At 50.6% G+C, this 25,505-nt stretch overlaps 3 protein-coding genes across 6 annotated transcripts; all 3 read right to left on the reverse strand.

Annotated features, from left to right (window-relative positions):
* Positions 1 to 131: 131 nt before the first annotated feature.
* Positions 132 to 16,423, reverse strand: GANAB (glucosidase II alpha subunit). Of its 4 annotated transcripts, XM_081154133.1 has the most exons (26): positions 16,335 to 16,372; positions 15,806 to 15,903; positions 13,391 to 13,495; positions 13,151 to 13,259; positions 12,785 to 12,912; positions 9,779 to 9,958; positions 9,273 to 9,338; positions 8,391 to 8,460; positions 8,129 to 8,216; positions 7,946 to 8,042; positions 7,521 to 7,701; positions 6,789 to 6,942; positions 6,361 to 6,596; positions 6,154 to 6,280; positions 5,965 to 6,044; positions 5,607 to 5,750; positions 5,411 to 5,507; positions 4,741 to 4,842; positions 4,323 to 4,566; positions 3,386 to 3,450; positions 3,126 to 3,202; positions 2,940 to 3,014; positions 2,651 to 2,764; positions 2,415 to 2,527; positions 2,162 to 2,262; positions 132 to 2,050 (listed from the first exon to the last, which is right to left on the reverse strand). In XM_081154133.1, exons 5-26 carry the CDS (start codon positions 12,871 to 12,873, stop codon positions 1,941 to 1,943), a joined length of 2,610 nt encoding a protein of 869 aa, XP_081010259.1. In that variant the 5' UTR covers positions 12,874 to 12,912; positions 13,151 to 13,259; positions 13,391 to 13,495; positions 15,806 to 15,903; positions 16,335 to 16,372; the 3' UTR covers positions 132 to 1,940. The 4 variants fall into 4 exon arrangements, with proteins under 4 accessions (XP_081010259.1, XP_081010257.1, XP_081010260.1 ...); XM_081154131.1 differs by lacking the exon at positions 15,806 to 15,903 and having other exon boundaries at positions 16,335 to 16,423; XM_081154134.1 differs by lacking the exon at positions 9,273 to 9,338 and having other exon boundaries at positions 16,335 to 16,386.
* Positions 16,424 to 16,634: 211 nt separating this feature from the next.
* Positions 16,635 to 21,225, reverse strand: INTS5 (integrator complex subunit 5; the record flags this gene model as incomplete). The annotated part of the gene is made up of 2 exons (XM_081154178.1): positions 16,635 to 19,774; positions 21,092 to 21,225. 2 exons carry the CDS (start codon positions 21,223 to 21,225, stop codon positions 16,795 to 16,797), a joined length of 3,114 nt encoding a protein of 1,037 aa, XP_081010304.1. The 3' UTR covers positions 16,635 to 16,794.
* Positions 21,226 to 21,437: 212 nt separating this feature from the next.
* Positions 21,438 to 25,487, reverse strand: LOC308565251 (uncharacterized protein C11orf98). Its single transcript, XM_081154210.1, has 4 exons — positions 25,376 to 25,487; positions 25,099 to 25,223; positions 23,230 to 23,327; positions 21,438 to 23,145 (listed from the first exon to the last, which is right to left on the reverse strand). The coding sequence occupies exons 1-4, from the start codon at positions 25,469 to 25,471 to the stop codon at positions 23,042 to 23,044; spliced, it is 423 nt and encodes a 140-aa protein (XP_081010336.1). The 5' UTR covers positions 25,472 to 25,487; the 3' UTR covers positions 21,438 to 23,041.
* Positions 25,488 to 25,505: the final 18 nt, after the last annotated feature.

Below are 25,505 nucleotides of genomic sequence, written 5' to 3' on the forward strand. Positions count from 1 at the left end.
TCCTCAAATGTTCTGGAGAATGGCAGTTTTGCAACTTATTTCATACATTAAAATCAAAGACATAAGGAAGGTGCATGAAATGGTGGCAGATTAAGGAGGCCGGAGAAAGCATAGCAAGGAAATTTCTAGGACTGGGTAAAAGGCGAAATAGACACACACTGTTTATATTGTGGGTAAAGGATAGTTAATAATGAACATTTACAGCCCATACAGTATTCAGGGAACACAGTAACAATGAGGGGTTCTATGGTCTCATGCTCTGGTGCTCTTGTGGTCTGGTGCCTGCAGGTTGTGCCTTCTAGGGGTAGGAAGAGAAAATTACTGACATTTCAAAGGTATGTTACCCTAAATGCATAAGATCAATAGACGGAGCTCTGGGAGGGTGGGTCAGCTGGTTTGAGGGTCCTCATGTACACCAAAATGTTGCAGGTTTGATTCCTGGTCAAGGCACACACTTAGGTTGCGGGTTCCATCCCCAGTCAGGGTGCAAAAGGGGGATGGTCAATTGATGTCTCTCCCCCCCTTCCTCTCTCTTGAAGTCAATGGAAACATGCCCTCTGGTGAGGATTTAAAAAAAAAAAAAAAAGCTCACATATAGATTGACCTTTGCTAAGGAAGCTATAGACCTGAGATGTGACTACCAGCTATGACCTGCCCAGTTAGGAATTTAGGAATCAGACCATCCTGTGTGGTTACTTTTGGTCACTGAGCTTGTTAGGTCTGCCATGTGGTCTCCCTGAGCTCATCAGGTTTACTGCACCACCTCCTTCATTCACAACCTGGTCACCTTGTGGGGTTCCTCGATGAAAATATTGGCATCTAGCAAACTGAGGAAGGCTTGCACGTGCTCATTTTTCTGAATGGACAAGGCTTATGCTGAGGCTACACGAAATGTAAGGCCCTCAGGCTTCTAAGGGTCTATGGTTCAGGCCAGAACTAGAATCCAGACACCAACAGTTATTGTTTCTCTTTATTGTTTCTCCTTTTATCAAAACCTGTCACAGCTGGGGGCCAAGAGGAAGTAAAAAAAATTGTCACAAATATGTCCCCTCATCCCCAGTTAGCCCTCCCCCCATCCCCACCCAGGGCTTTGGGCCAACCCTGGGCACACATGATCATCTTTCCCCACCCTCAGCCTTCTCCCAGCAATAAATACAGGTGGCTGTGATTCAATGAAACCAGAACTGATTTCTCCATCTTGAATGCCCCTCAAGGGGACAAAAAGGGGACAAAATAAGTTTAATGCCCACCCCCACTTAAGAAGTGGAAACTTCTTTCCTTTAAGGGACAGGGGAGGTAGACTGCCCCAGTCAGAGCTGCAGCAGCTCTAGAGGGAACGGGGGAGCGGAAAGGCTGGAACCAGAGGGAAGAGAAAGTTCTCCAGCAATCTCATTCCTTTGACCCATTCATCCCTTATCAGGTAAGGGGTGGTCCCAGTGTATCAGTGGGACATAAAGAGGGGAGGGCAGACAAAGAAGAGCCAGGAGGAAGAAATAAAAAGAGGGAAGTCAGTCTGGTAGGGAAGGAAGGGGTAAGAGAAAAGGAACCCTAAAGCTCACTGCCCTCAACTTCTTCCAAGAAATGGCATCAACACACAAGAGGCATGAGTGGATAGGGTCTGAAGAATTCAGGACCCCCAAAAGAAAGGGAAAGTAAGGGAGAGCGAGGGCCCTGTGGTCCCCAAGTTTTCACAGGTGAATATGCTCCAGGTAGAGCAAGTGTTGGGGGATGATGGGAGGCTTGGTGTCAGTGGGTGGAAGAGTTCAGATCACAAGAGGAATTCAGAGCCCAGAGACAGCCCTCTCACCCTGCCCAGATGCTGGCAGAATCTGGGTCTTGGGATAAAAACAGTGAAGTCTAGGGAGGGTCAAACTCCAAGGCAGAAGGAACAGTAACTCTCATCACAATAGCACCCCTCAAAACCCCCAACATCCCTTGGGTTATCGCAGGTGAATACTCCAGTCAGATGCTACGTTGACGCCAGGCTTGCGCAGGATCAGCACAGAGGTCTCAGGGTCATGCTGGAAGGACAGGCGGCTTTCAGGAGATCCTGGTGAAGGAAGACAGGGTGCCATAGTCATAGCAATCAACTATAGCATAACAACTACTTTCCTACAGGCAGGGTGTCCCAACCCTGCCCCTGCTTCCCCGCTTTCCTCACCTTTCGTCTGGAGTACCACGGATGCTGGCTTTCCAGCCCCCATGATCACCACTCGCTCAATCCAAACTGGTGTCTCAAAGTGGCCTTTGGGGTCTGCTGAGCTGGAGGGAGAAAAAATGGGTGCCCACCAGGGAGAAAGATGTCAGAGCAGAAGGAAGCAGACCCAGAGCAAGAAAAGGGCACAGTGAACTGTGAGCATCCCTGAGGCCCAGCCTTCTCCAGAGGCTGCCAAGGCAGATGGGCACCTCATTACCTAGAGACGAGGGCGTTGCCAGAGAATGAGAATCGACGCAGCAGGAACTCATTGCGAGTCTGATAGTTGAATGTGTGCCCATCATCTAGAAAGAGCTCTCCTTGGGCTGTACCCTGAGAAGGAAGCGGGACAGGTGAGAGCCTGAGCCCAAGAGGGAGTGAGGGGGCCATCCCCAGGGGACTACATCCCAGGGAGGTAGGCAGATGGTTGAAGAGGCTCCCCGCCTATGCTCTCACCTGGGGGCTGAGTGCAACAAAAAGAGTGATGGGGTCATCCTTCATACAGTCTGAAGAACGCCGCACTCTCATCCATCGAGGTATAATTGTCCCTCCACGCTGGAACACAGGGATCTAGAGCAAGAGCAGTGCTGGGATGAAGATGTCCCATTGTCCAACTTGGCCTTGCAGCATCTTTTGCTCTTGCCCACCTGTGCCCACTTAGATACTGGACCTCAAAGCACACACTCTCTCCCCTTCTGGAAACCTACAGGCAGATGGAGCTGGGAGGGGGGTCATGAATACTCACACTACTTAGAGTTACAGGCAGGTACAGGGTCTGGGGACCATGATGTTTCTGGTAGCTCTGAATGTCATACCACACCTGTGGGTGGCAAGAGATATACTCGGTGACTCACCACACAGGGCCCCTATCCCAATTACCCCATTTGGCCTCCACCATCCATCATTTCCCACCACGCCTTCCTTAACTCACCTCCCCTTGGCCAGGCAAATAGACCTGTACACCATGAGCCCCAGCATCTGACACAGGGTGAACCAGCAATGCATCTCCTAAAACACACCAGAATCAACTCAGAATTAAGGAGATCAGTTCCCAGACAGGGAGCACCAAAGTGCCTTCCTCCATGCACCACCAGCCTCACTCCCTCCTGCCTCCCTGTGTATCCAAGACTATCTCCCACAAGTGCTTACTTCTCAGCCCACCCACCACTAACTATCCTCCCCATTTCTCACCAAGCAGGAACTGATCATCTATACTGAAGGTTGTTACATCCTGAGGATAATGTACCCATAGGGGCCTAGGAAGGAAGCAAGACAAGAAAGGAAGATACTTGCTGTTTTGGCAGATGTCAAAGAAGCTACCCTAGGAACTGACAAGAATAAGTCCAGGGGTAAGACCCAGAAGCTTACAGCCAGACAGTGTGTATGGAGGGCCTCAACTATGCAACCTCAGCTCGGTCTAGGCATCTAACCTCCTAACCCATCTCCCTGCCTCCTCCTGCCCTGTCCCCTCTTGAAAACTGTTCTGCACAGCAGCCCTCCAGTGGCTACTCTGTTATCCTGGCCTGAAAGGCTGTCCAGGATCAGGTCATATTTTTCTCTCCCACCTCATCGACCTTTCCCTCTAGTTCCTTACCCATCAGACACACTGTTTTTTTCCCCACTCCTGGAACACAACAAACTCATTTCCCCTTTAGAACTCTTGCACTTGGCGCCTCCTCTGTTTGCAACATTCTTCCTCTAGATCACAAAAACCTGTCTTAGTCATTGCTTAGACCCCATCTCACAGGGCCTTCTTCTCAGGAAGGCCATTAGTGGAACCTAGTTCCATTTTCTTCTTCTATTCTTCAAAGAGCTTGTCACTATTGGCAATCTTCTGATTTATATATTTGTTTCCTTCCAAGGACACTCGTTCCACAAGGGTAGGACGCTTGTCTGCCTTGTTTCAGGCTTTGGGGAAAGTGATGAATAATGCCTGGTATGTCATAAGCACTTAATAACATCCACTGCTATTTATTCCTATTGGGCTCTGCTTATTCTTGACCTTGAGATCAGATTTTCCTCCTTTACAGAGCCCTGGTGAGTGAAGAGAGGCCCAGAGATGGAGCCCAGTCCCCACTGTCCCCCAGCCACCTCAGCCCGCTTAAACAGACCCAACTAAATGCCTCACCTCATGACAGGAATCCCTTCACGATGGGCCTGATAGAAGAGGGTGTACCAGAAAGGCAACAAGGAATACCGCTGGCCCAGGGCATCTCGGATCATGTCGTGGTACTGGGATGGTAACAGCCATGGCTCTCGCCGCCCAGTGTCCAAGTGGGCATGTGCCCGGAAGAATGGCTGGTAGGCACCCATCTGGTACCAGCGCACAAGCAGCTCTGGCTCTGGATTCTTAAAAAAGCCACCCACATCAGCTGGGAGAGGGGAGGGAAGAAGCAGGTTGGAAGAGGGTGAAGGAGGGCGGCTGCCTAGGCATTTCCCAAGGTCCCATGCTGGACTCTCAGCTCTCTGTTCATGCCCAAGTCCTGTGCCCTCTACATTGCCCCTTTCCCACCAAACCGAGGACCACAAATTCTTTCCCCTCTCACCCCCACAGAAGGAAAGTCCCACCAGCCCCAAGCTGAGACACATAGGGATAGAGATCTTCAAGTGGTCCCAATCAGCAGTGTTGTCCCCTGTCCACACGGCTCCTGAGGAAGACAAGAGGGAGGGAGCTTGCAAACAGTGAAAGGACACAGCCCTTTTTTTTTCCCCCCTCCCTTCAAGGATACTCTCTCCACTGATTTCTATGAAGAGTAGAAGAGAAGGAGGGGGAGACAGAGAGAGAGAAACATCAATGTGAGAAAGACACATCGATTGGTCACCTGCATGCACCCCAACAGGGGCCAGGAACAAGCCTGCCACCCAGGTATGTGCCCTTAACTGGGAACTGAACCCATGACCCTTTGGTGCGTAGGCTGATGCTCTACCACTGAGCCACAAGGGCCAGGGCAGGGGTCAGCCTTTTAAGCTGACCTCTCTGACCTGCGACATCTGCTCTGGGGCCCCCAGGGTCCTGCTGAAGATGGCAGAGTTCACAAGAGCACTTGAATGGACCTCCCACTCCCTGGGTCCCTTAAAGTGCAGAGCTGGAAGGATGCAGACTGCAGCTTTCAGGGGATGGCTGCATGGACATATTGCTGAGAACAGGCCTAGGTGCACAGCTTCTCCCATCTGGCCTTCACACTCTCTCCCTCAGCTCTATTCTCCAAATCTTACCAAAGCGCTGGGAGCCAGCAAAGAAAGCCCTGCTCAGGACAAAGGGGCGTTCGACACCCCCCGAGCGCAGCACCAGTCCATCAGCAGTTGCCATGTGCTGAGTGGAAACAGGAGAGAGAGGCAGTGAGGAACAAAAGCCAGCTGTCATCTGTTGCAAGTTCCTTGGCCCTCAGTCCCTCCTCTCTCAGCCCCTTACCACATAGAAGCCATAGATGTTATGCACATCTCGGTGCTCCCAGCCCCCATAATGCTGGGCATCCTTGAGCATGGTGACCTCAGGACCATTGAACACAGATGGTTCATTCATGTCATTCCAGACATAGAGGTTGGGAGCTGAGCCCTAAGAACACAAGGAAGGAAATGGGGAAAGAAGGACAGAAGGGAGAAAAAAGATAGTGTCAGAGCAAAAAGCACCTACGAATCCAGAAAGATGCATTTCTCAGGCATCATCAAGGCCCCAACCAACCACAGCAGGATTAACAAGCAGAGAATGACCAATTCAAGGAGGTGAGGTGGGAAAGACAGATGCAGGTCAAGAGAGAGGCCTGCCATACCTTATAATCGTCAAAGTTGAACATGTTAGCCCACCAGGCCCTCATCCTGGGATTGGTGAAGTCGGGGTAACCAGCTGCACCTAGGAGAAGTTAAGGGTGGCTGTCAACACCAAGGGGCCAAATGGTCATCATTCTACCTCCCTGGCCTTCTGATAGCCTCTCCCTCAATTCTGGGCCTGCACTACCTACCTGGCCAGCACCAGCCCTCGTAGTCAGAGCCATCCCGAGTTTTAACATATAGGCCCTGGCTCTGCAACTCTTCATGTACACGGTAGCCAGAGTCTACCTTGATGTGGGGATCCACAATGGCGACAAGCTGGGAGCAAGGAACATAGGTGGTCAGAGCTCTCCAGGACTACTATGTGAGAAGACCAACCATGGCTGTATTCCTCTTACCTTCCTCCTCTTGGAGGCCAAGTGCTCAAGCATGGTGAGGGGCTGGGGGAAACGGCTGGGGTCCCAGGTGAAGTACCGCTTGCCATCAGCATGCTCAATGTCTAGCCAGATGACATCGCAAGGCAGGTTGTGATCATCAAAGCCCTGATTGACTTCCAGCACATCGGCCTCGTCCCGGTAGTTCCAGCGGCTCTGATGGTAGCCGAGGGAGAAGAGCGGGGGCAATGCCTGGGTCCCTGCAGGTTCAGTGAGGGACAGGGGTCACAGTGGAGTCAGGTCAACCTGGGGCCACTGGTTGAAACTGAGGGAGGCTTGTAAACTAAAGGGAGGCTGAAGGGCACAGGACTCTGAAAATGCAGTCACCCCTCTCAAGAAGAGAAAGGCCGGAAACGGAAACTGCCGGCCGACAGAGTGGGGATCCCAAGTACCTGTGAGACTGGCGTACTGCTGGAAGATAGCTGAGACAGAGGGCCCAAGCAGCAGGAAGACATCAATGATGCCGCTTTCCGACATCCAGCGCACATCTGTCTGCGGGGTTTCCCCAGAGCCCTGCAGGTAGTCCAGCATCTTCCCAAACAGGGTCTGCAGAAGGGACCAGAGAGAGGTCCAACAATCACCTTCTCATTCCCCAAGCCAGACAAAGCAGCAATGTTTTCCTCAAAGTCCTCGTAACACTGGCTCCCAATGAGTCAATCTGAGCTGAGATTAAATGTCACCTCCTCAGTGAGGCTTTCCTAGATGCCACCATCTAAAGCACCGCTGCCCCCACCCCCACCACATGGCTGCTGCACTTCTTTCTCGGCACTGAACTCATCTTGCTCTTTGCCTGCCATCTTCCTCCCTGAGAGTAAGGCCCTTTCCTACCTCAATGAGCAGTATTATTCCCAGCACCTAGAAAAGTATCTAGCACATAATACGTACTCAACGACAAATGTACTGACAATAAATGCAGAAAGGGCAATACCTGCCCCATGAGTCTGTGTCTTCTGGAAGTGATAGGGAACTCAAAGGCTGCTCACAAGGCCCAGGACCCCCTTCTCTCTACCCAATCCCAAATGGGCTATCCCACCAGCCTCTTCAAAGCTCATGCCCCAGCACACCCATCCGACTCTAGGCCTGAAAACTCCCTCCCTTACTGCTCCGCCTGCCTGTGTGCTCACCTTCCCAGCAGTGTTGGAAGATATGTCTACCCAAGTCTCTGCGGCGTTGAGCCAGAAGATGCCCAGGTCCCGGTGAGGACTGTGTGCCAGAAGTACAGGCACAGACCCATACAGGGCCATGGGGTTGTAGAGCTCGTACTGGAACACATCCAAATTGTAGAGGCGATACGGCTCCCCACCCCTGCAGGCAGACACACAGACTGGCCCCAGGCCCTGGCACACACAACCCCCATCCCACAGACACAGGTGAGGAATATAAGAAATGGCCCCTCTGCCCTTTATCAAAGAAGAATCTTCTAGTCGCTTTAAGGAGATCTGGGCACAGGAAGTGATCCATGCCTGACTAGCGTATCCAATCTGCATGCATATCTCCCACATTTCCGACTCCTCTGTTCCCCATATCCTGAGGTCACCATGGGACTCACTCAGTGACCTTCAGCCTCAGGCTGTCTGCATGCTCAGGGATCCCATACACATGCTCCATGCCTGGCAGAGAGAAGTCCAAGCCCACAGACATGGGGCCTGGAAGAAAAGCAAAGGATGAGCTCCAGAGCTTCTGCCTGATAGGACTCCCTGAGCCCCTGCCCAAGGCTCTCCCAGTCCCTCACCATACGGCTTGCTGTCAGAGTGAGTTTTGAATGTCTCCTCCCAGGCTCCAGGCTCATCTTTCTCTGTCTTCCCCTGGGTCTCTTCTAGCTATGAGGAGGAAAGCAGACCATGACCCAGTCACACACCAGTTCTCTCTCTTCCTTCGCCCATTTTCTAAATCCCATTCCTGGTAGCAAGACTAAGCTCAAGTTTCTTGTGGGCCTTTCCCCTCCAACCTCCCAGCCAGCCCTGTGCTCCAACCACTCACCCCCACAGACTTGCCTTGTCACCATCCCCAGGTGTTTCCTCGGGCTGGGCCCCATCGCCCTCAGCTGGGTCTTTTGATCCTTGCCTGGAAGGTAGGAGAGCTGTCTGCTCCAATCCAGAGGGGGCAGGGACGAGGGGCTAGTGGAAGGAGGGGTGAGGGAATAGAGAGCCAAGGGTCCAAAGGAACGAAGGCATTGGAGGAAGGGGACTGAATGTTAAGGCTTGAGAGGAACCCCCAGCGAACATGTAAGTGTGCAAAGGACATGGAGAGGAATGAGGAAGGAAAATGAGGAGTAAGTGCCACCAGGAGGTGCTTTCCCACGTAGCTCCAAATCATTAGTCTCTTCGAGCATTCCAGAAGAGACAGGCAGGCTCAAGGGCCTGGGTTCGGAGTGCCAGACCTGGCTCTGCTGCCTCCACTGACAGAATCTGGCCCCAAATGCCCTCGCTGAGCCTCAGCCTTGTTGGCCTGACACAGGGTCTTGCAAAGGCAAGTGGGTCATACCATGACCAAGCCGCTAGAGATATGTGCAGGGACTCAAACAAGAGGTGTGCCAAACAATGCTTTCAAGGGGAGCTGGCAAGCAGCTCTGCCCAGAGCCTTAGTGCACCCCCGCTGAGAGCCAGGAACCCAGCAACAGGCAGCATCTCTCCAGCCCTTGGCAAAGCAAAAAGCTCCCTGCATTCCTTAAGGACTTCCAATATTTCATCTTCCTTCTCCCAAGGGGCTCTCAGTCAGGAGAACAGGGACCAGGGACCAGATACCACATAGCTGAAGAAAAAGAGGTGAGTGAAGGGCAGGGCATGGGAGGGTCTGGGGCACCTTCCCCTGGGGGTCAGAGTGAAGGGCGGGTGAGGGCAGAGGAACACATACAGTACCAATGGCCATGGATTTACCTAGAGAAAATGTTCTTGATCTTATCCCAAATGCTACCGAGCGTGACACTAACTTTATCCGAGAAACTAGGGCAGGAGGAGATGGGTAGGGAAGGGAGAAAGGAGGCACAAAACCAACACAAAAACAGAAACATAAAAGTGAGTTTCAGTCGACAAACTTCCAGACATGGGGGGTGGGGGGTGGGGAGAGGAAGAAAATAAATCTGGGAAATGTGATGGCATGAGAAGGGGAAAAGGGAAAAGTAGACCCAGGCAGGCCTCTCAGAGGAGGTGCTCAAGGTACAGCTCAGGGACAAAAGTGACTGTCTCCTGATCTTCAGAGGAAATGAAGAAAACTGTGACCTGGCCTACTTCCTACCCTCCCTGACAGACAGTTTCTCCCAGCCCTCAGCCCCTACCTGACTGTCCTGCCACCCTGTCTTCTCCCAGGGACCCAGTGCCAGACCCCACAACACCCCTAGTCTCTTTCACACTAGGTCACCTTCGGTCCCGACCCTTGTACTCACGAGACCCTGGGGGCCCTCTGGTGCTCAAAACCTAAGAGTCCTCGGGCATTGACACTGAGCAGAAGGCTGCGGTCCTCTAGCAGGTCAAGGCGGAATGGCCGTGCTGTCAGGATGATTTTATAAGGTCCCTCAGCCACAGTTAGCTCCACACTGTTGTCGTCACGGCCAGAGACAGAAAGCCTGGAAAAGAGATCAAAAAGGATATAAACAAGTACAAAGGACCAAGAATGTAGTTGCAACACTTCAGAAGGGGATGGGGGAGATGACCTGCTAAGTGCTACTGGCAGTGTGGTAACAGCAACAGTGTAGGGACAGACAAACTGACCAAAGGAACCAAATAGAGAGCCTGGAAACACACCCAAGAATACTTAGAATTCTGAAATGTAACAGAGGTGGCATGGCAGCTCAGTGAGGTCAAGAGGACTGAGGAGGACTATTCAATAATGGAGATGAAAGCCAAATTTCTGGCTAGGAAAAAAACAGCCTCAAATTCCTACCTCATGCCAGATACAAATATCAACTCCAGAGAGATTAGAATTTAAAACTTAAAAGAAAATCTTTAGAAGAAGCCTGGCCAGCATGGCTCAGCGGTTGAGCATCAACCTATGATCCAGGAAATGGAGGTTCAATTCCCGGGCTGCGGGCTCGATCCCCCGTGGGGGGGGTGCAGGAGGCAGCCGATCAATGACTCGCATTATTGATGTTTCTCTCTCTCCCTTCCTCTCTCTGAAGTCAATAAAGACATATATATTTTTTAAATCTTTAAAAGAAAATAAAAACAATTATTTTTCTGACCTTGAGGTGGAGAAGAATTATTTAAACAAAGCTTAGAAAACACTAACACCAGAAGGTAAAAGACTGATACACTTGAGCCCAGCCGACCAGCCCAGCTGGCTGGTGGGTCGTCCGTGCACCGGAAGGTTGCCGAGGTTGCTGGGTTCGATTCCTGGTCAGGGCATGTACAGAGGCAACCGACTGATGTTTCTCTCTCTCTTTCCTCTCCCTTCCTCTCTCTAAGCATGTCCTTGGGTAAGGATTAAAAAACAAAACCCCAAAACTGATACATCTGATAACATTAAAATTCAGAACTTCTATTTATCGAAAAGCACCTTTTAGATCAACAAAAACAAGAAAAGTCAGAGAAACTGTCCCAGACTAGAGGAGCCAAGGAGACATGACAACTAAATATAACATGACGTCCTAGATGGGATACAAAGAGGCATTAGGTAGCCCTGGCCAGCGTAGGTAGTGGTTAGAGCGTCAGTCCGTGCACTGAAGGGTTTAGGGTTTGGTTCCTGGTCAGGGGCACGTATACAGGGGTTGCAGGTTTGATTCCTTGCCCTGGTGGGGGTGCATACAGGAGGCAACCAATTGATGTACCTCTCTCACATCAATGCCTCTCTTTCTCTCTCCCCTACCTCCCTTACACTTTCTAAAAATCAACAGAAAAAAATATCCTCAGGTAAGCATTAACAAAAAAAAGAAAAAAAAGAAAAAGGCATTAGGTAAAAACTATGGAAACCTGAATAAAATATGGACTTTAATTAGTTAATAATGATATCAACTCAGATATGACAACTCTACCACAGTAATGTTAATGGGGGAAAACAGGAATGGAGGATACATAGGAACTCTCATAATATTCTTGTAACTTTCCTATAAACCTAAAACTATTCTAAGATAAAAAAATCTTTTTTCAAGGCACCTTTAGGAAAGTTGAAAGATAAGCTACAACCTGGGGAAAATAGCTGCAATAATATAAATGGTACAGAATTAGTGTCAAGACTTAGGAATTTCTACAAATCTATAAGGACAAACATAAAAGGAAATAAGCATAGCCGGCAACTACCACTTCAGACTAGCGAGCCTGAGTCACAGATAAACAGGGAAAGATGCTGACTCTTGTTAATAAACAAGGAGAAACCACCAAGCCAAGACCACCACATGGCATCATTCTACACCCATTCTACTGACAAAAATTAAGTCCAACAGTACCAACTTGGGTCCATGTGGGTCACGCTGCTGGTGGAAATGTACACTGGTAAGCCACTCTGGTGTTATCTAAGAAAGCTGACCATTTCCACATTCTACAACTCTACAGCTCCTCTCCTAGCTATACACTAAAGATAAACTCCTGCACCGGACAGGGGACACAGGAGATATGGCCAACAATGTTCATGCCAGAACTCTGAATAGCAAAACACTGGAACAATGAAAATGTCCATCAGCATAGACATGGGTAAACAAGCTGGGATATAGTCATACAACATCATACAGCAGTAAAAAATGAACTATGTGCAACAGAGTTAAATAAAGTCATGTGAAAAAAGGAAATCCCAGAAGACATTCATTGAGATGAATGTCCCTATATAGCTCAAAAATTAATGAAACCACGTAATTTATTGCTTAGGCACAAATACACAAGTATGTATATGTGTTTATATATATACAAGATACAACTGTAAGAACAAAAAGCCAAAGGAATGATAAAATTTCAGAATAATGGTCATCACTGGGGGAGTCGGGGGTACAAAACAGTGAGAAACATATGGATGGGTTGGGTGGAGGGTTTATGTTATTTTCTAAATTAAACACTAATTGCCATGCATGGAACAATGATGACAGTGAGCCATGACCTAAGAATCTGAGTAATCTTATCTTGAACATCTGAGGAAAAAGAAATGAGAAAGGGGAAAGGGAAGAGAAGTGAATGGAGGAAGGAACCAACAACAGACATACTGTATTCCTGGAGGGCAAGATCTGTGCCTTGTTTATTTCCTCTTGTGTCCCTAGCACCTAGCCCAGGACCAGGCACAGAAGAGGAAGCAGTATCTGCTGAATGAAGATTAAGAGATGAAAGAGAAAATAAGTGAAACAGAAAGAGATAGGGAAAGGTTGAGGAGAGGGGCAAGGTATGTCAGCTATCATCCCAATGTAAGAAAGTAAAAATTATCAGGAAAGAGAAAAGGGCCATGAAGATGGACAGGTTTTTCTGAAAAAGTTTACCGAGCTGTGGGGGGATCAGCCACCAACACATCTGGCACACGATATCGGGGTCGCCGGGGCTCCAGTTCATCAATTCTGATCCGAGTCATGTTCTTTTGAAGCCCTTGGAGCTCCAGCACCAGCAGCACCTTTGTGGGCAGAGGTTTGGATAAAGTAGAGGACTATACCATGGAATGACCTCTGAACCCACTCCCTCCTTAGGAGTCTCCTCCTTCTAGCATCTTGCCTAAGGGATCAGGATCTGAATTCCTCATAAAACAGAAGTCCCAAGATTAGGCTAGGACAGGATGTTGGCTATAGGTTCCCCCTTCCCGAATTACCCCTAAGCCATTTCTCCACCCCCACCAGATTTCCTTTTCTCCTGACCTTGGTGACCTCGTTGATCAGATGGACTGTGAGGCCATCAGGACCAAACTGCAGAGAATCCAACAAGGCTCGGTACGGAGAGAGGCCTGGCTGTATGTTTCGCTGACGCCTGGAAAGTGAAACAGTTAAGAACGTGGAAGGGCACCCCAATGTCTATAGGTCCCCCCATCAATTGCAGTGTCCCCAGGCTACCCCACCTGCCACCCTACATTCCATCCCACTCTCCTAGAAATATCATACTTGCAAAAGGAACTCTCTGCACAGGTCTTAAAGTTGCTTCTATCCACGGCACGGGTGATTCCCAGGCAGACCCCTAAACAAGCCAGTACCAAACCTGTCCAAGACCTATGGAGAAAAAGGACAACGGCGGGAACAATCAGCACGGGGTCAGAAAGGGCCTCACTTCCAGAGGCAAAGGCCACCGTCCTAAAAAACAGCTCAGAAAAAAGGAAAGGTGGATTCCCATTAAATAGAAAAGGCGGCAGGTGGGCATGAGGTTACATTTACACCTTCCCTTTAAAAACCGCATAGGAAGCGGACATGACAGACCTTTGGCCTTCGGAGGCCTTGGTGTTCATTCCGGTTACATCAGCCTCTCAGAGGAAAGGAGCAGTAACAGCCAGCCCCAGGGGAAGTGGTGGTACCATGTATGTGGAAGAGGGAAACAAAGCCAGTCATGCCTTTCCATGAGAAGGCATTGGGTGGAGCTCCGATGAAGAAGTTAAAGATGTACCTCAGCTAGCCTGCTAATCATAGTTGCTAGGGTCCTAACATCCCCAGCACCCCAGGCATCCTGCTCCTCTAATCTCCACTCCTGTATCTTCAAAATAAGTCACCACTGTCACTACCTAAGCCTGAAAAGAATAACAATGGCTAACTTGTACTGAGTCCTGGGACCTGGCTAACTGCTTTCTTTCCCTGGTTTGCAACTCTGCCTGCAGTTTTTAAAAGCATCAAGACAAGTAAGAATTTCTGCCCTGGCCAGATGGCTCAGTTGGTTAGAGCATTATCCCAATAAACCAAGGTTGCAGGCTTAATCCCCCTATCAGGGCATATACAAGAATCAACCAACTAATGCATAAATAAGTGTAACAAATCTGTTTCTTTCTCTCCCCTTCTCTCTCTAAAATCAATTATAAATAAGTAAGTAAATAAATAAATAAATAAATAAATACTGTCAATGCCTGGTCTCAGCCCCCCCCCCCCCCCGTGATTCTGATCTAATTGGTTTGAAGAGGGGCTTAGGCATCAGAATTTTTTAAAAGCTCCCTAGACAACTCTAATGGGCAACGAGAGTTCAGAATCACTTCTTTATCTGCACTACTTCCTTTCCCTTTCTTGGTTTTCTTGGTGACTGTAGGGTTGTGATTCTTCCCAGATGGGAAAATTGAGGCATAAAAAGTTGAGTAATTCATCCAAAATTAAACAGCTAGTTAAGGGGTGAAAATGGGATTGAACTCAGCTCTGCCTGACTCCAGGGCCCACATACTTCGTGGTGCACAATACAGCACACTAACAGACAGCAGGGCCTGCCCCATTGAGGACCATCACCCCAAGGTTACCATAAACTATCACTTCCCCAATATATATCTAATGACAGATGAGGGGTTTAACAAGCTTATTTAAATGAGTTAATTTGAAGGATATATTCATCCATTCTGAGTATATCCTAAGCAGGGGTTCTCAAACTTTAGTGTCTTAAGAATCACCTGCAGTGCTTATGAAATGAAGATTCTCAAAGCCCGGGAATCTGAGTTTTAAACACGCTCTCCCAGTGACCGATGTGGATAGTCCAAGAGCTTCCAAATACGAGAGAAAAACAAAAACACAGGCTTCTTCTAAGCATTAAAACTTTGTAACCTGCTAATGGGGAAACTATGGAGTAGGGTCTACTATACACATTGTATCCAGCACTAGCCTCAGTACCTGCTTGAAAGCTGGGGAAAGAAAATCACCAGAAAGGGGGTCACAGAACACAGTAAGCCCTCCAGTTCCAGAAGAATGCACAAAGCAAGCCAGGCCAGACAGAAAGCTGAGGAAAACACCAGGCACTGCAGTTTAATACGCCCAGAAGGAACAGCAGTAGCAAACATGCAGAAGAAACGCTACCAGAAAACTCAACAGCAAGGCATGTGGCCCGGATCCTGAGGTGTGACTGCAACAGGCGCCCTGTCCCACCAAACCCATGTCCACCTGCCCAAAGCAGCAGTAACAGTAAGTACAGTGAGTTAAATACCCTGTGGAGTCCTATTTGCACAGTCTATAAAATGGGTTTGGAGAGGTGCCAATGGGGATAGGATTTCTAAAAGATCTTAGAAATGTAACCTGTTGGGATGCCTTGAATACCCCTGAGCCAGAGGTGATCCAAAAGCCAAAATCAGAAATGAGCCACCGGGCCAATCGCACCCGTTTATTGTTTCAGATCAGAGGCTTCCAGAGAGAGACAGTTGTGTTTACGACCCACTCTTTTTTCATTGCTGCAGACAGTACACGCCTCTCCCACCCCAGTACATCCGTTAGGTCCTGGTAAAGGCTTTGTGGAGCTGGTGATTCTTTCAAACCGTTTTTCGGTAATATAAACACGAGAGCGCAGACCAAACCGTTCGATTACATGTTGTGTTTGAGCAACATCGTCCAGGCAGACTGTGAACTTACTGGATCCTGCCCCAGCGGTGCCCAGCGAGCGTGAACACCGAACAAGCCAGGGCTGGTGTCCACGTGAAGAAGACAAGGGCAGGGCAGGGTCTGGGGCTCTGGTGGGGGGAAAGCAAGAAGGGTAGAGCAGGCCAGACTGCCAGCTGCAGGCTGCGTTCCCGGAGGCCCGGCCACGTCTCGTCCCCCGCCCCGATGGCCCTGCGCACTGCAGGAAGGAGGCGGCAGCGTTAACCGCAGCGAGCCGCCAGGGACGGGCGGCGGCTGAGAACGACCAAAGCCAGCAAGAGCGCACGGCTGCGGCCTTTTTGAGCCGCCGGGCCCGAGCGAGGAGCATCAAAAGTATGGGCCCCAACGCCGGGTGGCTCTACCGCGAGGAAGATGGGGGCGCTTAAGGCAGCCTCCAGAGACAAAAAAAGTCCTCGCGGGGCCGGGGGTGACAGAGTCTCGGGAAGACATACAAGAAGAAGAGATATGGGGCTTGGGGGATTTGGGGGCGTCCCGGGCGCGCCCCCGGTTCTGGACTCCTCACCGCCTCCTACGCGTAGCCACTGCCGCTACCGCCGCCATCTTGTGCCGGGTTTGCTCCTTGACCCCCGAGCCCCCTGTTCCTCTGCGCCCGACGAGCCACGTACCTTAGCGCCCGCCCCTTCCGGCTTTCGGATTGGCCGGGCCACAGCCGCTGCCCCATTGGCGGACCTCGCACTCTAAGCGCTGGCAGGGGGGCGGGGCGGAGCGGGGCTTGAGGCGGAGGCGGGATTGTCCAGAGCCAGGCGCTGACCTATTTTGCTGGCTGTAAGCATCAGAGGCAGAGGCACTGGACTCTGTTTTTCTCAAATCGGCAAATTTTATTTAGAAAAAAAAAAAGGTAGGGGGGGAAAAAGTGACAGCGCTCTTTACGCTAAGGTTTAGAAGAGAAACCTCCATCTTTCTGCAGCACCTTAGCCCTATCTCACGCTCAAACATCCTCGGCTTCTGGAGCATGAAAAAGGCTATGTCCCCTGCCGAAGTAGAGTGGACGGTGACGCTGCCTGGAAACGGCCAGAGAAAAGGCCCAGGCGATCAATGTTGCGGTGGAGGACACTATGCAGCACAGCCAGATGTGGTCCACCCTCACCCCCACCCTCCCTGGAGAAGTCCCGGATGAAGCGGCCACGCTCCGACTGAAAGATGAACTTCTGCGGCAAGGGCCCATGCTCCCGGAGAAAGCCCCAGACACTGAGCAGCAGCAGACGCACTTCAAAAGGTGCCAGTTGGCTAAATACCTCATGCATATTACCCAGGGCTGGTGGCAAGAGGCTTCCCTCAGCCATGACAGCCACCAGGGTGCAGGATGCCTCCAGGTGCCAGGGGGAGTGGGCTGTATCAGGGTGGCGAGAGGCTTCCCAGTGGCCCAAGAGGGCGGCCAGCAGCCCCCGCAGCAGCACGGAGCAGTAGCACAGGGCTGGAGGAGCAGCTGCTACTAGCTTTAACAGCTCAAAGAGTAGGGGCTGTTCCCGAAAGCGCCGGCCAATGCGGAGATCCCGCTCCACGGTGGCCCGGGCATGCTCCTCAGGAGGCCAGGCTAGCTCAGCACCAGCAGCATCAGGACACACACTCTCCACCAAGGTCACTGCCACAGCTTTGGCAGCCTCCGGGCTCAGGGTGGGAGCCCCCCAGCAGCCCCCACATTCAGTGCCCCCAGGGGCACTGCAACAGTGCACCAGGAGGCTGAGGAGGCTCTGGGTGTTATAGATTACTTCCTGCTGATTTCGTGACTGGGCAAACTTTGGTGGCTTTAGGCCACGGCCGATGACTCCAGCATGGAAAACAGACCAAATCCCTCCAGGACCTGGCACAGCTGCTGTGTGCCGCCGGTTTGTGTCCAACAGGGAGGCAGAAGCCAAAGAAGCTGAGACAACTGAAAGAGTCTCATTGTCCCCATCCACTTCCCCTCCAAACAGTTCTGTGTTGCCCCGATGTAAGGCTCCTTCCACTAGCAGCTGCAAGACAGCCTTAAGCCCTGCAGGGGAGGTCTGAGAGAGGCGAGTAAGAAGCTGGGAGGCTGAAGCCACACCTGGTGGGCCATGCAGCCTCAGAGAGGCAAAGAAGCGATGCACTCCAGCTCTCACCAGTCCCAGGAGTTGGGAGGGAGACAGGGCTTCTGGAGGAAAGGGACAAATGGCCAGGAGGGAGGCAGCAGCTTCGGCTACTTCCTCCTCAGGATGTAGCAGGAGAGGAGCCAGGTCAGATAGATGGGCTGAGGCAGACTCCCCAAACCGGGCTCCTAGGGCTGCAGGGCCCTCACCACCCTGCTGTTCCCACCCTACTAGCAGTGCCAAGTTACGCAGGAACCGTGCCGTGAAGGGAGGCTGCAAAGTCCCCGCATGCACCCGAGCCAAGCAGCTTCGGAAGGCCAGTGGCAGGAGGCCAGAGAGACTGACCACCAGACCTGCATATAATTGGGTGGCCAAACTCAACTCTTCAGGGCTTCGGGCCCGGCTCAGGAGATGGCCCAAGGCCTCAGGTCCACAGCTAGGCCGAGTATAGACAGAGAGCAGGCCCAGGAGCTGGTGTTGCCAGAGGAAGCGCTTCCGTTCCAATCGTAATGTCTCTCCACATAGCTCTCCAACATGGTTTCTTAGCGCATCTAGAAAGGGCACGGGGCGGGGGGGTGGAGGTGGGCCCAGCACCCCTTCCCCAGGAGACCCTCCCCGGTGATGAACCAGTTTTTGCAGGTGTAGCAGCAGCAGCTGAATCAGCCGGTCACAGGCCTCGCGCACGGTATCTGGCACAGCCAGGCCCTGGGTAGTAATGACTGAGGCAGGCATGGCTGTGTCCACCAGGAACTGCAACAGGCGGTAGGCACCTGCCCCAGAGGCCTGGCTTACCAGGTGCACAGCCAGGTTCAGCATGTTGTCCAGCTCCTCTCGGGGGAATCCCTGCAGGTGTTGCTGCAGCTGGCTCAGCACAGCTGGGGGCTTAAGGCAATCCACCAGCTCTCCAGAGACTGTGCCCAGCAAAGCTGGTGACATGACTGCCAGTTGCAGAAGGAAGGGAACTGTAGCCTGAAGGGAGGGGTCCCCACTCCGGCCCCCAGTGCCCCCTGCCAGGCTATCATGGAACATTCGCAGCAGTTCCCGTCGGATGCTGTCTCCATGACGGGATGCCAGGTGCCCTAGGATGCCAACAACTGAGGCAATCTTGGGTACCCGCTTCTCTCCAGGGATAGCAGGAGATCCAGGGAAGGGGTCTGTAGAGGGGATTTGAGAAGAGCTTCCACCAGTGCCACCAGCTCCACCTCCAGCCCCGCCATGAACACAGAAGTCCTTAAGGCCACAGGAGAGAACTCGGGAGATGATGGTGCCAGGAAAAGAGGAGCCAATATGGGCCACAACCCAGTCAAAGTGTGGGGAATGCTGGACAGAGGTATCCAGCAAGGCATCCACGCAGGCATCTGGGCAACTACCAATGAGAGCCGAGAGGCACTGAACGTAGATGTCCATTAATGTGCGTGTGGCCCGACAGCCCATCCATAGCTGCAGCAATTCATTAAGAGAGCCAGTGGCATGGGGCACACGCTGGTGCTGGCCCGAATATGTGCTGCTTAGTTGCCCCATGAGGTCAATGGACCATGCACTAATCACAGGTGCCCAGGCCTTTGGGTTGGCCCGGATAAACTCGGACAGCACCTGTTGTACTTCCTGCACCACATCCTCTAGACCAGGTCCCCCAGCAGGGACATGGGAGGGTACAGATGACCGGAGATGAGGTGGGACAGCCACAGGGCTTTCATCTAGGGCAGCCAGGTGGGCCCGGACGCTCTCATCAAAGACGCCTCGCAAGTGGTCAAGCACAGCAGCCCGAGCAGGTGGCAAAGAGCGGAGCAGGAGAAGACTACAGCGAGCATGTTCCCGGGCTGAGAGTTGGTGGCCCAGAATGGGGTCGACACCAGTCAGAAAAGCCTTGATTTCCTGGGACAGCTCCTGAGCACTATAAGGAAACAAGAGAAACAGATTTAGTGTATTGGAGATGTTGGGCAAGTTACATTCCCTACGTGAGTTTGCTTCTTTTTATGTAAAATAGGGTTAACTGTTCGCTCCTCATGAAATAATGTTCATAAAGCACTTAATCACCATATCTACTTCATACGAATCACTCAATAAAAACTAGCTATTTTTCTTTCAATAATAATATCAATATTAGATAACTCTTGGAATGTGTCAGGTACTTTTACATGTATTATTTCAATCCAGACAACAGCCCAATAAGGTAGGTACTATTATGATCCCATTTTCAGATAAGGAAACCAAGAGGGTCATAACCGTTTCTGTGCTCTTGCTCTTCAACACTGAATCTCCTTCTAAGGAGGTGCCTGGTATATGGGAAGTACTCAATAAATTCTGGTTGAATTGAGGATATTTTGTGTCTCTAAAACATCTGCTTTAAAAACACCTTCCCAACTTTACTGTACTCTCCACAACACAAGCACCCTGGATTTTACTCTTAATGGAAAGAAAATCATAAGGTCAAACTTGCCCCTTACTAAGGGCTCTCCTTCCCAAACCTGTTTCTTCCCATATTCTGCAAGCATCCTAACCACCTACTACTTGGATTCCACATCAACAACCACCACCTTCCCAGCACCCTCAATGTGCCTAGGAATCGGGGTGTTCCAGGGCCCAGACAAGGCAATGCCTTTCAACCCTTCCCTTCTAAAACATATGTGCTTAGTCTTAGAGGTTCAGTGTTATGAGAAGAGGCAAAATCCCCTTCCTCTTATTGCCCTTTCTGCCAAAGACAGCATTGCCAAAGAGAGCATTCTCTAGGGTTCTGACTGTGCCATTCCTCTCTGGATCCTCCAAAAAAATCCCACCCTAAACGGAGTGTCTCCGTTGGAAGGGAAAGGCTAAAAGGAAGCATTTTGTGGCTTTCTGGGCCTGGGCTCTCAGGGAGTCTCCATGAAGTCAGCGGAGCTCCATGAAGTCAGGGGAACCTGGGTTTCCTCCGATCTAAAAGGGGCAAGAAAGGTGGGTTCCCAAGAGTTCTGATATCCCCAACTCTTGGGAAAGCAAGGCCGGGGTACCTAGGCATTGGGGTTTAGAGGGAGGCAGTACCAAAACCTCGGGAGTGCGGGCACTGGAGCCCAGAGTTTGGGTGAGGCAGTCCCTGAGTTCTGGGAAGACCCAACCAGGAATCTCTGAGAACCCTGACGCGAGTTCTCGAGGTGGGATCCGGGTTTCTGCCGAGAAGGCTGGGGAATCGGCGCGGGGTCGCGCGGTGGGGGAAGATGCCAGGGGCTCTGACTACCTGAGTGGCGCGGGACCGTGGGTGGCCGGGGCAGGCCCGGGAGGCCCTGGGGCCCCGGGAGGGTCGCACAACGCGGACATCCCGGAGCCCGAGCCCGAGCCCGAGGCGGGAGCGGCGGAGCACAGGCAGCGCATGCGCGCTGACGCGAAACCTGAAAGGAACGAGCGACGAGGCCTCTCAAGAAAACCAATCCGGCGACGCCCGCGACCCTCTTACATTGGTTCCGCCCCGCGCCGAGCTCCCAGAGCAGGACGGCCTTGACCGTGGAAAGCAGAGCCGCCCTCAATGCAACCTGTATTTTTATTTCTCCGAAAGGCCATGGACACACAGACGAATGCTAACTGCTGCCATTCACCGTTGCTTTTATTTTTCCTAAAGCCCAAAATACAAAACGTTCCACTTCACGAGGTTTTAAAAAAATGGTGCCCTGGGAAACATGTTATTAAAAAACAGCGATAATGTAAAACGCAGTTAAAGGAGAGAAGGAAAGGCGGAAAGCGGAAAAGAGACGGAAAGAAAGAAAATTCATAAGAGAAGATGAAGAAAAGAGAGGAGGGAGAGGAAGCCGGAAATAAATTGGGCTGGCTAGGTTTACGGTGCCTTCCCAGGCCTAGCTTGGCCCAGCAATCCTCCCATCGGTCTCCATTGTTAGGCTTTGCTCTCTCCTCCACCTCCCAGCACAGGAACTTTCCTGTACCTCACATCCCCCTATCTGCAGAGAGGTAGCTTGGTGACTACGTGGGAAGCTAGCACACCTCAGCCAGAGCCCCCACTCCAGCCACTCTATCTAAAAATCCCAGCTATTCCACTTACTGGCTGGGTACTTTAACCTTTCCAGGACTGTTCCTCTCCTGGAAATGATGGTAATAGTACAACTACCTCACAGAGTTGTGAAAATTGAAACCAGGTAATATGATAAGAAAGCACTTAAGCATTAACTATTTTTAATATATTTGTTGAATGAACTCCAGAAAATAAGCTCTTTGAAAACGGCCTTTGCCTATATTGTTAAAAGCTATTATCTTCATCGCCTACAACAGTGTCTGCCTGGCACTCAGGTTCTTAATACTTGGTTAAATAAATGAAAAAGAAAGTAGGTTCTGAGGCCTGTGTTAACTAGAAGGCTTACTGCTCTTAATGGAAGTGTAAGTTAGAACAACACCAGATGGTAAGCACAGAATATGCTTTTCCCCGGTTGAACACACACCTCTGCACAGGCAGCTCTTCACATTAAGCCCTGGCTTCCAACAAAATTTCTAAGCTTTAAAAGGGAAATATAATGCCCTGGCCTGTGTGACTCAGTTGGTTTGAGCATCATTCCATGCATCAAAAGATGTTGGGTTTTATTCCTTCCCCTACCCCTTCCTCTCTAAAATAAATAAATAAAAACAATGTTTGGTCTTCATTTTATTAAAAGTATAATCCAGCAAAGGAAGCAGAGACAAAGATGACATAGAGTGACTTGCCCACCCTGGTCACACAGAAGCAGAGGAAGGCTAGTATCAGGATCCTTACCTCCTCTGCCATCTCTACAGTAATCTGTATTTTGGTCAGAAATGGAAAGTTGGAGTGTCACTCACTAGAGAGAAGGGACTGTCACAGAGGCTGGTTTCTTGATGCCTTTGCTCCGGTACACTCTGTGGGTCCTGTTTCCCAGCTGCCTTTTTTCCACACTCACAGACCCCTTTTCATGACTCATCCCCATCCCTACATTTAATCACACACGTCAGTGAGAACCCTAGGGCTTTATTACAAATGGAGTTGACTGCTAAGGAGCCACCTTTCCAATCTTTCTTTTCCTCTCAACACATCCCTCCACAGCAGGTCACTAGGCCATCACAGAAGAGTCTGGGGAGACTAAAAGGTGCAATGTTTTCTCCAAAGTCTTCTAAAACAACCACTGAGTCCACCTAGCTCCAGGTGAGAATCTTCTGGTGAAAGGGGTAAGATTTAGTTCCCATCTTCAAGGTCTTCCATATCTACATCCTGGGGGGCTTTTGTCTTCTTTTTTGATTTAGGTTCACTAGTCCTCACTGGCTTTGAAGGGGCTTCCACTGAACAAAGAGAAAGAAGCAGCATTAAAAAACCCAAGTGGATCCAGGCTGCCCCCTCACCCCGCCTCTGCGCCCCAGCGTTACCTTCCATGGCTGCTTTTTCTTTCTGGGCAAGCCGGATCTGCTGGAGAAGTTTTCTGCGCTTCTTCCCAGACAGAGTGATGTTGGCACGTGCACTGGACCTGAGGGGTTGGCAGGAAAAAAGACCTAGGTTAACCTGAACCAGCACTCAAGTGATTCTAGCTATTGAAAAGGTCTTTGGCCCTGGCTGGTATTCTCAGTGGTTAGAGCACTGCCCCATGCACCAAAGGGTAGCAGGTTTGATCCCTGGCTGGTTGGGGCACCTGCGGGAGGCAACCAATCAATGTCTCTCTCACATCAATGTTTCTCATGTTTCTATCTCTCCCTTGCTCCCTTCCACTCTCTCTAAAAAAATCAACAGAGAAAATATCCTCTGGATCCACATCAAAGAACTGTTTGAAAATCCGGGCTCTAAGGTAGTGAGTTTAATCTCAACACATAAAGTACTTAACATTAAATGTTAAATTTTAGTATACTTGTAAGGGAAGAATTTCCCCCCCTATATTCTAGATACTTCTGAAACCAGATTTGGGGGATGGGGAGGTTAGTTCCCACATCAAACAATTCTCCAGTTCTCAGCAGACATTAATAGAGTGTTCTACAAAAAATTTTTCTTTAAAGCTAATATTTTGTAGCCCTGGTTGGGTGGCTCAGTTGATTGGAGCATCATCCTATACACTAAAAGGTTGTGGGTTCAATTCCTGGTCGGGACATGTACGAGAGGCAACTGATTGATATTTCTCTCTATATATATAAAAAATAAAAATAAAGCTGTTATGTATATTTTTCAAATCCTCATCAGCCACCTATTGGTATATGGGACGATGCTCCAACCAAGCCACCCTGGCCAGGGTGAGTGTCCTACAAATTTAATTCAATGCTGACATTATCTACCTGGAGATAGCATATTGTCACCCATACTTCTGATCCACCTGCTATAAAACAGAGTTCTCAGAATCCCTTTTTCAGACTCCATAATTTGCTAGAATAGCTCACAGAACTCAGGGAAACATTACTTGCACTTACTGGTTTATTATAAAAGGATACAACTCAGAACAGCCAGATGGAAGAGATGTATAAGGCAAGGTACGGGGAAGGGGCCAGAAGCTGCCATGTCCTCTCCAGGTGAGCTACCTTCCCAGCACCTCCACCAATTCACCAACCAGGAAGTTCATCAAATCTGTTGCTCAAGTTTTTACAGAGCTGCTTCATCAGCACCCATACCCTACTTCCCAGAGGCGGTGGTGATAGTGGTGGGGTGAGGCTTAATTTTCCAATCACTGGGTTTTTCTGGTCATCAGCCCCACCTTGCCACTCATTAGCATAAAGTTAGGTGTGTTCAAAGGGGCTCCTAATGAAATAAAAGATTCTCATCACTCCAAAGGTTTTAAGGGCTCTATGCCAGGAACCGGAAACGAAGACCAAGTAAATTTTTTATTATGAACTCTGGAAATACAGATGACGAAGAAGTCAATGAAAGAATGGATGGGAACTCTTCCCCAAGGTTCAGCGGGCCCTGAAACTTACATGCAAAACCCCACATGCGCCTCTGTGAAAATTCATCCAGTTGTAGGCACGCTTCTGTATGCGCTTTAAAATTTACTTATAAAAAACCTACGTGAATGTACAATTTTTCTGGGGGAGATGGGAGAGTCGACAGCTGTCCGTAAGATTCTCAATGAGACCCAAAGAAAGGCTGTAAGCTACCGGTATAGTGCGAGGCTAGTAGATTTAAGGCACAAACACGGCAGCACGTCCCGAGCACAAATGCGAGTGCGCAAGGAAGACGGGAGGCGCCAGCTGCTCACGAGCTCGGCGGAAGAGGGGAAGGGGCCTCGGTGTGGAGGACCCAGGGGAGGGTCTGGCACTCACGCCCGCTTCTTGAGGTGGTGCCGTGTGATCAGCCCTTCGTCTATCACGGCCCCGACCACCCGGTGCTTCAGTCGCCGCTCCCGGTTCAACACGCGCCGTCGCTTGAACAGTTTCTTCTTCAGCTCCTGCAGCGGAGGAAAATGCTAATCAGACGGAGGCCGCGCACGGCGACCCGGATCCCCGCACCCGGCGACTCTGGCCTATCGATCCCATTTCGGGCAAGATGAGAGCGCGCCGGGACGCTTCGGAAACGAGGTCGGCGCTCCCGCATAGTCACCGTTCGGGGCCGGTTGATCTTTCCCCCCGGAGCGCCCATGGCTGAGCAGTTTTGCCGGCTTCGGGTCCGCGTTTCCGCTCTACGCAGCGTCCGCATGGGCCCCGCCCCTCAGTCCTCCGCAAGCCAATCG

The sequence above is a fragment of the Miniopterus schreibersii genome (genome assembly GCF_964146895.1).
Source record: "Miniopterus schreibersii genome assembly, chromosome: 12".
In the NCBI taxonomy this organism is placed as follows: Eukaryota; Metazoa; Chordata; class Mammalia; order Chiroptera; family Miniopteridae; genus Miniopterus; species Miniopterus schreibersii.

What these genes read in the sequence shown, in the direction of transcription:
- LOC308565251 (XM_081154210.1), bottom strand. Translation starts at nt 25,471, where the DNA reads ATGCGGACGCTGCGTAGAGCGGAAACGCGGACCCGAAGCCGGCAAAAC. An exon ending in AGATCAACCGGCCCCGAACG is followed by an intron (nt 25,224 to 25,375) that starts GTGACTATGCGG and finishes CCTCCGCTGCAG; the next exon opens with GAGCTGAAGAAGAAACTGTT. An exon ending in CACCACCTCAAGAAGCGGGC is followed by an intron (nt 23,328 to 25,098) that starts GTGAGTGCCAGA and finishes CCAACCCCTCAG; the next exon opens with GTCCAGTGCACGTGCCAACA.
- GANAB (XM_081154131.1), bottom strand. Translation starts at nt 16,372, where the DNA reads ATGGCGGCGGTAGCGGCAGTGGCTACGCGTAGGAGGCG. An exon ending in TCAACTTTGACGATTATAAG is followed by an intron (nt 5,751 to 5,964) that starts GTATGGCAGGCC and finishes TTGTGTTCTTAG; the next exon opens with GGCTCAGCTCCCAACCTCTA. An exon ending in CGTGGTACTCCAGACGAAAG is followed by an intron (nt 2,051 to 2,161) that starts GTGAGGAAAGCG and finishes TTCCTTCACCAG; the next exon opens with GATCTCCTGAAAGCCGCCTG.